An 11,405-nucleotide genomic window follows, 5' to 3' on the forward strand; every position below is an offset into this window, starting at 1 on the left:
AAGATACAAATTATGAACAACAAATACACATCTATCAACAAGTGAATCTAAAAATCAAGTGAATAAATAATCTGATGAACAGAATAAACCGGTGAATATAATAGAATCAGGGGCATAGAAAGGGAGTGGACTGACAATTCTTGGGGGGAAAGGGGTGTCGGGCGTGCGGGAAGAGACTGGAAAAAAATCGTACACCAGTGGGGGAAGGGGGAAGGGCAGAGTGTGGGGTGGGAACCAGGTGGAGGGGAGCTATGGGGGGAAAAAAGAGGACCAACTGTAATAATCTGAACAATAAAAATTTAATTAAAAATAAATAAATAAATAAATAAATAAACAAACAAACAAACCAATAAAATGGTGATAAATAAGTACTTACCCATAATAACCTCAAATGTAAATGGATTAAATGCTCCAGTCAAAAGACATAGTGTAGCTGAATGGATACAAAAACATGACCCAATTATATGCTATCTACAAGAGACCCACCTCAGAACAAAAGACACACACAGGATGAGAGTGAAGGGATAGAAAAAAATTTTCTATGAAAATGGAAAAGAAATAAAAGCTGGGGTAGCAATACTCATACCTGACAAAATAGACTTCAAAATGAAGGCCATCACAAGAGAAACAAAGGTCACAACATAACACTAAAGGGATTGATCCAACAAGAGGATATAACCCTGGTAAGCACATATGCACCCAATATAGGAGCACTTAAATATATTTTAAAAACTTCTAGAGGACTTTAAGGGAGGGATCAACAACAACACAGTAGGGAATTTTAACACCCCACTAACTTCACTGGATAGTTCTTCCAGACAAAAAATTGACAAGAAAATAGTGACTTTAAAGGACACCCTAGATCAGATGGATTTAGCTGACATTTATAAAACATATCATTCCAAAGCTGCAGAATATACATTCTTCTCAAGTACACATGGGTCATTCACAAAGAGAGATCACATGTTAGGACACAAAACAAGTCTCTACAAGTTTAAGAAGACTGAAATCATATCAAGCATCTTCTCATATCATAATGGCATGAAATTAGAAATCAACTACATTAAAACACTCAAGAACATTCAAACACATAGAGGCTAAATAGCATGTTATTAAACAATGAATGGGTTACCAAAGAGATCAAGAAATAAATAAAAAAAAAAACTTCCTGGAAACAAATGAAAATGAACACACAACAACCCAAAATCTCTGGGACAAAGCAAAAGCAGTCCTGAGAGGGAAGTTCAAAACAGTACCTCAAAAAACAAGAAAAATTAATAATAAACTATTTACTCTACAACTTAAAGAATTAGAAAGAGAACAATAAGGAAAGCCAAGAGTGAGTAGAAGGAAGGAAATAATAATGATTAGAGAAGAAATAAATAACATAGAGACTAAAAATACAATACAAAAAATCAATGAAACCAAGAGCTGGTTCTTTGAAAAGATAAGATTGATGGATGAATCATTAGTCAGACTCATCAAGAAACAAAGAGAGAGGACCCAAATATATAAAATCAAAAATGAAAGCAGGGCCCTGACCTGTTTGGCTCAGTGGATAGAGCATCGGCCTGCAGACTGAAGGGTCCCAGGTTCGATTCTGGTCAAGGGCATGTACCTTGGTTGCAGGCACATTCCCAGTAGGGAGTGTGCAGGAGGCAGCTGATAGATGTTTCTCTCTCATCAATGTTTCTAACTCTCTATCCCTCTCCCTTCCTCTCTGTAAAAAATCAATAAAATATATTTTAAAAAAATGAAAGCAGAGAAGTAACAACTGACCCCACAGGAATACAAAGGATTGTAAGAAAATACTATGAATGACTATATGCCAACAAGCTGCACAATGTGGATAAAATGGAAAAATTCCTACAAAAATACAATCTCCCAAAACTCAATCAGGAAGAATTAGAAAACCTGAATAGACCAACAACTGAGGAAATACAAGTAGTAATCAAAAAACTCCCAGCAAACAAAAGCCCGGGTCTGGAGAGCTTCACAGAGGAGTTTTACCAAATATTCAAAAAGGGCTAACACATATCCTCCTCAAACTATTCCAAATTATTCCAAGAGGAAGGAACACTTCCAACTTCTTTTTAAGAGGTCAGCATTATCCTAATTCCAAAACCAGATAAAGACACTACAAAGAAAGAGAATTACAGGCCAATATCCCTGATGAACATAGATGCTAAAATCCTCAACCAAATATTAGCAAATCGGATCCAGCAATATATTAAAAAGATTATATACCATGATCAAATGGGATTTATTCCAGGGATACAAGGCTGATATAATATTTGCAAATCAATAAATATGATACTTTCACATAAACAAATTGAAAGACAAAAATCACATGATCCCATCAATAGACAGAAAAAGCATTCAACAAAATCCAACACCTAGTTTTTATAAAAACCCTCAGCAAAGTGGGAATAGAGGGATCATATCTCAACATGATAAAGGCCATGTATGACAAACCTACAGTGAACATTATATTCAATGGGCAAAAACTAACACCATTTCCCCTAGCTGACTGGCATAGCTCAATGGTTAAGCATAAACAATGAATGGGTTACCAAAGAGATCAAGAAATAAATAAATAAAACTTCCTGGAAACAAATGAAAATGAACACACAACAACCCAAAATCTCTGGGACAAAGCAAAAGCAGTCCTGAGAGGGAAGTTCAAAACAGTACCTCACAAAAGAAACCAACAAAATGAAAAGGGAATCCACTGCATGAGAGAACATATTTGGCAATGATACATCTTATAAAGGGTTAATATCCAAAATATATAAGGAACTCATACAACTTAACAATCAGAAGACAAACAATCCAAGTTAAAACTGGGCAAAGGGCCTAAATAGACAATTCTCCAAAGTGGACATATAGATAGCCAAGAGATATAAGAAAAAATGCTCAAACTCAGTGATCATCAGAGAGATGCAAATTAAAATAACCATGAGGTATTATCACACACCTGTCAGAATAGCTACCATCAACAAATCAACTAATGACAAGTGCTGGCAAGGATGTGGAGAAAAGGGAACCCTAGTACACTGCTGGTGGGAATGCAGACTGGTGCAGCCATTATGGAAAACAGTATGGAGTTTCCTAAAAAAATTAAAAATGGAACTGCCACTTGACCCAGTGATCCCACTTCTAGGAATATAACCTAAGAAACCCAAAACACCAATCAGAAAGAATGTATGCACCCCTATATTTATAGCAGCACAACTTAAAACAGCTAAGATCTGGAAACAGCCCAGTAGATGAGTGGATAAAAAAAGCTGTGGAACATTTATACCCTGGAATACTATGCGGCAGTAAAAAAGAAGGATCTCTTACCCTTTGCGGCAGCGTGGAGGAACCTAGAGAGTATTATGCTAAGTGAAATAAGCCAGTCAGAGAAAGACAAGTATCATATTATCTCACTTATATGTGGAATCTAATGAACAAAATAATCTGATAAACAAAATACATCCAGGGATATAGAAGCATAGAATAGACTGCAGAATCTCAGAGGGAAGATGGGAAGAAATCAACCAATGAACTAATATATATAGATGCATAACCGATGGACACAGACAATAGGGTGGTGAAGACCTGGGGTGGGGGTAGGGGTAAGCTAGAGGGGGTCAGTGGAGAAAAATGGGGACATATATAATACTTTCAACAACAAAGATTTGTTTTTTGTTTTTTAACGTGCTGGCAGAGGTCATTGTTCCTCTGCAGAGACCTCCTCCCCACATAGAACTGGCATATAGGTCAATGGGAGGGATTGGCAACTGTCAGGTGCCATATCTGAGTTTCCATCAACCTGGCCCACACTGTTCACCCCTCCCTGATGATCATATGAGAGCCTTCCCCACCCAATTTGCACCTCCACCCATGCTCTTTGCAGTGGTTTTTCCATATGAATGGCCTGTCCTGGCTCAGGCTTCAGACTTTCCTAAAATCTCTCAAACAATAGCAAGTAGACTCAGTGTGTCCCATACCTCTCTATAAGTGACCCATGCCCATCACTAGCAGCAGTTTGCCAAGTTTCACAGCTTGGCCTCTCCTTGGCACCCCCAAGCCCAATAGAAGTAGCAGCCACCTGCAAATCACTCTTTGCTCCTGCCGAGTGGCCCCAAGCAGGGCACAGGCAGTGGCTGACTTTGCACCTCCCAGGAGCCCCCAGAGCCAGTGCACCTAGCAGACAGCTTCAGACCATACCAGATTACAATTCTACACATTCACAAGCTACACATTTAAGGGTGGATTTGGTGAGCACCAAAGCCCCAATGAAGCAAGCTGCTCCATAGAGGTGTCTCCTGCACAGCATCTCTTCCACTGTAGTCACAGCTGGTATTCCCAACCAATTGCCTGGAGGTCAATTCCTCCCAGTGATGCCAACAGCAATCTAAGCTCAACTACAACAGGACAGTGCACTCAGTCCACACAGGGGTGCACCTAGAGGGCCCAGCTCAGGTGACTGGGGTGGCTGAGCCACTGGGCCCTACAGGACACCTGCTATACAAGGCTACTCTACCAATTCCAGGAGATATAGCAACTCTACCTAATACACAGAAAGAAACACAGGGAAGTAGCCAAAATTCAGGGACAAAGAAATATGTCACAAATGAAGGAACAGAAGAAATCTCCAGAAAAATAACTAAATGAAATGGAAGCAAGCAAACTACTACATACAGAGTTCAAAAGTATAGTTATAAGGATGTTCAAGGAACTTAGTGAGAACATCAAAGACATGAATAAAGACCAGTCAGAAATGAAGGATACAATAACTGAAATGAAGAATAATTTACAGGGAATCAACAGTAGAGTAGGGGACACCAAAAATCATTTCAGCAATTTGGAATATGAGGAGACAAAAAAACAAACACACACACACACACACACACACACACACACACACACACACAATCAAAAACAGCAAAAAGAAAAAAGAACCCCAAAATATGAAGACACTGTAAGCAGCCTCTGGGACAACTTCAATAGTTCCAACATTCACATCATGGGGGTGCCAGAAGGATACGAGAGGGAGCAAGAAATTGAAAACCTATTTGAAGAAATAATGATAGAAAACTTCCCATGCCTGGTGAAAGATATAGACTTACAAGTCCAGAAAGCACAGAAAGTCCCAAATAAGATGAACCCAAAGAGATCCACACCAAGACAACATCATAATTAAAATGCCAAAGGTTAAAGACAAAGAGAGAATCTTAAAAGCAGCAAGAGAAAAGCAGTTAATAACCTACAAGGGAGCAACCCATAGGACTGTCAGCTGATTTCTCAACAGAAAATTTGCAGGCCAGAGGGAGTGACAAGAACTGTTCAGTGATGAAAAGCAAGGACCTACAACCAAGTTTACACTACCCAGCAAAGTTATCATTTATAATTGAATGTCAAATAAAGAGCTTCCCAGACAAGAAAAAGCTAAGGAAGTTCATCACCACCAAATCAATATTACATGAAATGTTGAAGGGTCTTTTTTAAGAAGAAAAAGAAGAAGAGGCCTAGCTGGTTTCGCTTAGTGGTTAGAGTGCCAGCCCATGGACTGAAGGGTCACAGTTTCAATTCTGGTCAATTCTGCACATACCTTGGTTGCAGGCTCGATTCCCGGCCCTGTTGGGGCACTTGCGGGAGGCAACCAGTCTCTTTCACATTGATGTTTCTTTCTCTATCTCTCCCCCTCCCTTCTACTCTCTCTAAAAAAAATCAATGGTGAGTATTAACAAACGAAATATTTTTAAAGAAGAAAAACTATATTAAAAAATATGAACAATAAAATGGCAATAAATACATACCTATCAACAATTGAATCTAAAAATCAAAATAAACAAGGAATCTAATGAATAAAATAAACTGATGAATAAAATAGAACCATGGAAATATGGAACAGTCTGACCAATCTCAGGGGGAAGGAAGGAGGTGGACCAAGAAGAGATTACCAAAAAACTTATATGCATATATGCATTACCCATGGACACAGACAATGGGGTGGTGAAGGCCTGGCTTGGGGCAGAATCTGGGTTGAGGGGGGCATTAGGGGAGAGAAAAGGGAGGACATCTGTAATACTCTCAACAATAAAGGTTTTGTTTTTTTTAAGAAAATGGGCAATACTATCATTAAAGATTTATTTTTGTCTTTTTATTAAAATTAAGGGTAAGAGATAGATCAGGTCATCCTGGCTTGGTCCTTACTCTGTAGGGTTATCTTCAGCCCATTTTCTGAAGTTCATTTTAAGGGCAATATAGAATTTTCACCCAGTACTATGTTTATTCACTGATCAACTTTCCAGATAAAGTAAATGTATACAGTGAACTGTAATCAAAGGGAATTTTCTCATTTAAAACAAATTTGCAGTTAAATTTTATTTTTTTATTTTTAGCTGTAGTAAATTATATCCATCATCTTATTCTGTGAATATAGGATAGGGCAAAAGTAGCTTCACAGTTATAAGTACAGAAAACAGTTTATTCTTGTATTATTATTTATCAATTATTCTATTATTTTCCATATGAGCAACTGTAAACCTGCTTTTGCTACACCCTGTATATACATTTCCTTCCCTGTAAGTCTGTTCCCTTCAATTGCTTTCACTTATTCTTCAATTTAATTCAGAATAATTATTTAAATATACTTTTTAAGTTTTAAAACTTTATTTTGAATATTTCTACAAAAGACCCATTTTCCTTAATAGTTGTGTGTGTGTGTGTGTGTGTGTGTGTGTGTGCATGTGTGTGTGATATACCTCTGAGGTTACTGACATTGCAGAACAGCCTTTGAAGTACAAAGGCCATTTAGGTTTTTAATTGACACCTTTTTTAATCTCTTCTTATCAAAACCACAGTACTCTGAAAAAACTAACAAAAATTATACTATGCACCAAAAGTCATGGGCTTCAAGTGAGTACGTTCCAAAGAGATAGCCTTGCCTTGTCATCTCTCCCTCTTGCTCTACAATCCTTATCCCTACTTGTAGAGGGCTTCTCACTCTTCGATATAGGATGTGCTCGACCTACAGGTCCCCGGGCTCCTGCTCCTGGCATTTCTTTCCTCAGAGGTTTTACTTCTCGATTGGGACGCCTTATCTGAGGCGGAGCTCTGACAAAAAAAAAATAAAATAAAATAAAAATTAATCAAAGGCAAAAGTATTTCAGTACTACCTTAGTCAATAAAACTATTAAATTAAGAAGGCCAAAATCTCCAATTTTCTCCTGTTTGTCAATTCATGGCCACGTCAATTAGGTTAGTTTCAAAAATGTTTTTCTTTAAAATACACTGGTTGATACAATTATTAAATACATATAAATAAAATATATAGCAGCAATTATTTTGTCAAAAGTAACTATCAATCACCAACAGATGGCAATACAGACTATTCCCATCTAATAATCTTAATAGTGTAATGGAAAATCCATTACTTTATTCATTACTGTCCTAAACCAAGAATAAGTAACTTCAAAAAAAACAACAACACAATAAAAGCTGAAAGGACAAGAATTCAAAATGTGCCTATTTGCAGTTTACTAATTTATTATTTTTTTTAAATATACTTTTATTGATTTCAGAGAGAAAAGGAGAGAGTGAGACAGAAACATCAATGATGTGAGAGAATCAATGATTGGCTGCTATCTGCATGACCCCCACATCGAGCCCACAACCTGGGCATGTGCCCTGACTGGGAATCAAACCATGACCTCCTGGTTCATAAGTCAATGCTCAACCACTGAGATATGCTGGCTGGGCTACTAATTTATTTTTTACAACAAAATGATTTTCTCTGATTCTGTATTGGAAAATCCAACATTTCATTCATAAATTACGAATGGCAAGACTCAACAATCAAATCTCATAAACAAAGTAATTTATATTTTTAAAGTATTATTCACACTTTTGGAGGGTCAAAAATCACAGGATCCTTCAGATTATACAGGTCCCCAAATGTGAATCAAGAATTTTGATAAATATGAATGTGATGGATGTTAATGAAACTTACTGTGATCATTTTGCAATATAAATACTGAATCATTATGTTGTATACCTGAAGCCAATATAAGTTAATGTCAACTATACTTCATTTTTTAAGAAAAGAATTTTGATAGCTATATAAATGTAACAATGCAGACAAAGTGGTATATTTTGTTTCACGTAATATGAAACAAATTTGTGAAACATGTCTTCTTTAGATAGAAAAATGTTGACATTACTCAGTACAGTATTTACTACTCTCTCTGGGCGTTGTGGGGACTCTATTATTATGTGTATAATCTCTTCTTCTTTGTATTGTCTCTGCCTCTATTTCTCTACCTTTTCTATCTACAGTTCTGCCTGGACTGGTGTAGCCCTTCAGATGTGTATTCCTTTTTCACCAATATACTATATCTATTATTGTTCCCTTTCCAACTTCATGCTTTTAATTCATCTAACTCATTGTGGAGCATCTCTTCCTGGATTCAGAAAAAGTGGCACTTGTATGTGTATATAACTCAATGAACCCAGCAAAACAGGAAAATGGATGAAAAGCCAGGAAAAGCCTGGAAGCAAACTCCAGGCAAGAAAAAAAAAGAGTAAAAAAAGGTAAAAGAAATGACAATATCTTACAGATCTACCTAACAGAGTATCTTCAACTTGTTGGAATCAGATGACTACATGAAGCTGCTAAGGAGAGAGAGGCTGGTGGAAACTGTGTCTGTCTATGAGGTTCCCACATACTGACAGCTGAAGCCCTAGAGTTCAGTCAAATGATAGTATATTGAACACCCATGAGGAGGCAATTGGCCTCTGCTGTGCTAGACCCCTGGCAGAGACAAAGATGAATATACAATCATGTGAAAGAAATTCATAGAGAAGGAACTGGAAAATGGTATACAATAACTGGTTATAAGACATTTTCAAATTTAAGGTATTCTATATTATTGGTTCTAGTACATTAGTCTTGTAAGCATCCTATATAATAAAAGGCTAATAAGAAAATTGTCCCCTTGACTGGGAGTTCGACCAGGAGTTCGATGGCCCCTCCTCCCAGCCATCCCCATCCAATTGCCCCAATTGGGGAGGGCCGGCCGGATCCCACCCATGCACAAATTCATGCACCAGGCCTCTAGTTCTGCCAATAAAAGAAAAATGTGATGAGACTGGTAAAAAATAGAAAACTAAAAATGTTACATTGCTCTATTTTTTACTTATTTCTTTATTTAAACTCTCACCCAGGGATATATTTATTGATTTTAGTGAGAGAAGGGGAGAGGGAGAGAAGAGGGAGACAGAGAGAGAGAGAGAGAGAGAGAGGTGAGAAACACTGATTGGTTGCCTCCCAAATGCCCCCCAACTGGAGCTCAAACCTGCAACCTAGATATATGCTCTGACCAGGAATTGAACCCACAACCTTTTTGGTGTATGGGACAATGCTCTAACCAACTAAATCAACAGGCTGGGACCATTATTCTATTCTTAGTATTTCATTGTGACCACTGTTTCCTAACTGAAGTTTGTTTTAATGAGGGGCAGATTATCCTATATAATAAAAGGCTAATATGTATATTGTCCCCTTGGGAATTTGACCAACTGGGAGTTCGACCGCTTGCTATAACATGTGCTGACCACCAGGGGGCGGCGCATAATGAAGGAAGGCCCCAGCTGGCAGCCGGCAGCTGGGGGAAGGAAGGCCCTGATAGGCCCTGATTGCCAGTCAGGCCTAGGGACCCTACCCGTGCATGAATTTCATGCAGCGGGCCTCTAGTTTATATATATTTGCAAATGTATAAATACCTTTCCAGAACCCAACTCATGGGTCTGGCCACAGACAATGAGGAAACCATCTCCTGCACACAGAACACATGGCAAATTTGCCCTGTCAGCAACTGGACCCCTGTTAAACAGTCTCATTGTTTACAGTCCTGCTCTTCAGACACACTGCCAGCCTGAAGCCTGGCCACATGGCTGCACTCTCCCTCAGGGGTGATGGTAGTGGATCCTGAAGCATGGCCACCCCCTCTCCAGACAATGTTCCCCCTTGGCGTGCTCTATTAGGGTACACCCACCACAGGCTCAGGGAGGCTGTGTTGTCAAAATTATTTAAAAGCCAGTGCACAGGCTGCATGCCCAGGGTTTGCAGCTGCTGACCTGCCTGCCATTCAATACTCTCATAGGCTCATACACAGTCTGAGTGAAACTGCTCAAGAAGCCACATGTGCCATTTGTGGCCAGTCCCCTGTCTCACAGAAAGTGGGCCTGTGTCCAGTGTCTTCAGTTCCATTTCACTGCAGCTGGATGTTACATTTATAACAGACTCTGTCAGCTTCCCAAAGGACATCCTTGATTCTGTTCTGTACTTCCCCCTCCAGGAACACACCACTGCACAATGTCATGCTTCAAATTAAGGACTCAGTGACAGCTTCCAGGCTGTGTAACATATAAGTCTCAAAGCCTCTTTTACTGGTTTCTTTTTAAAGAGACTTTAGTATGGTTACAGAACATCATCTTTGTCTGAATGGCCAAAAAAAGACTGACACTGTACCAGCTTGCACTATTTCAAATATAGAGAATAAATCTGCAGAAAAAAGACTAGATTGTCTACACTGTGCTTAGTTCTCCTACTTGATGACATTTCCTTGTAGGAATAGGAAGACATAAGTCCTATTCTATCATAAGCCTGATTTCCTCCAAAATCCAATACTTCCTCTTTTTAAGCTGTACATTTAAATGTCAACATTATATGTAGATGTTCTTATTAGCATTGCTTGTAATGACAAGCACCTGGAAACAACCCAAATGTCCAGTATCAGAATAGAAACATAAATTACTACATGTTCACATAATGGGATGCAATATTCACACAAACATGGATTACAGCTACAGGCAATAACAAAGCATGAATCTCAGGACCATCACATTAAGTGCAAACGTAGGTTCAAAGAACACGCAGTGTAATTCCAAGTAAAACAGGACGCTGTTTGGGGATACAAATGTACGTATTAAAGTATAAAGAAAGGCAAGGGAATGATAAACCCCAAATTCATGGACGTGTCCAACTGTGAAATGGGAGGGAAGAAATAGGATGCAGAGGAGCCATAGGGGGACTTCAAAGTATATCAGCAAAGTCCTTTACCTTAAACACTGTGGTGAGTGTATAGATGCTACTGTATTCTGATTCCTTATACCTTATATACATTTTAATTGTTCGTATTATCTATTGAGGAGTTAATAAAACTGAAATATTATCCTATCTAATAAAATAGTAATATGCAAATTGACCGTCACTCCAACACAAGATGGCCGCCCCCATGTGGTCAAAGATGGCCACCACAAGATGGCCAGCAGGGGAGGGCAGTTAGGGGTGACCAGGCCTGCAGAGAAGGGCAGTTGTGGGGGGACCAGGCCTGCAGGGGAGGGCAGTTGGG

At 38.7% G+C, this 11,405-nt stretch overlaps 1 protein-coding gene across 4 annotated transcripts in view; it reads right to left on the bottom strand.

Annotated features, from left to right (window-relative positions):
• Positions 1–11,405, bottom strand: part of KATNAL1 (katanin p60 subunit A-like 1) — a 99,081-nt gene that overhangs the window by 41,303 nt on the left and 46,373 nt on the right. For all 4 annotated transcript variants that reach the window (XM_014548571.1, XM_014548573.1, XM_005877256.2 and 1 more), the window contains exon 4: positions 6,939–7,107. In XM_014548571.1, the coding sequence (XP_014404057.1) occupies positions 6,939–7,107 (169 nt within the window). The remainder of the gene's footprint in view (positions 1–6,938; positions 7,108–11,405) is intronic.

This window comes from Myotis brandtii, unplaced genomic scaffold, assembly GCF_000412655.1.
Source record: "Myotis brandtii unplaced genomic scaffold, ASM41265v1 scaffold513, whole genome shotgun sequence".
Lineage (NCBI taxonomy): Eukaryota > Metazoa > Chordata > Mammalia > Chiroptera > Vespertilionidae > Myotis > Myotis brandtii.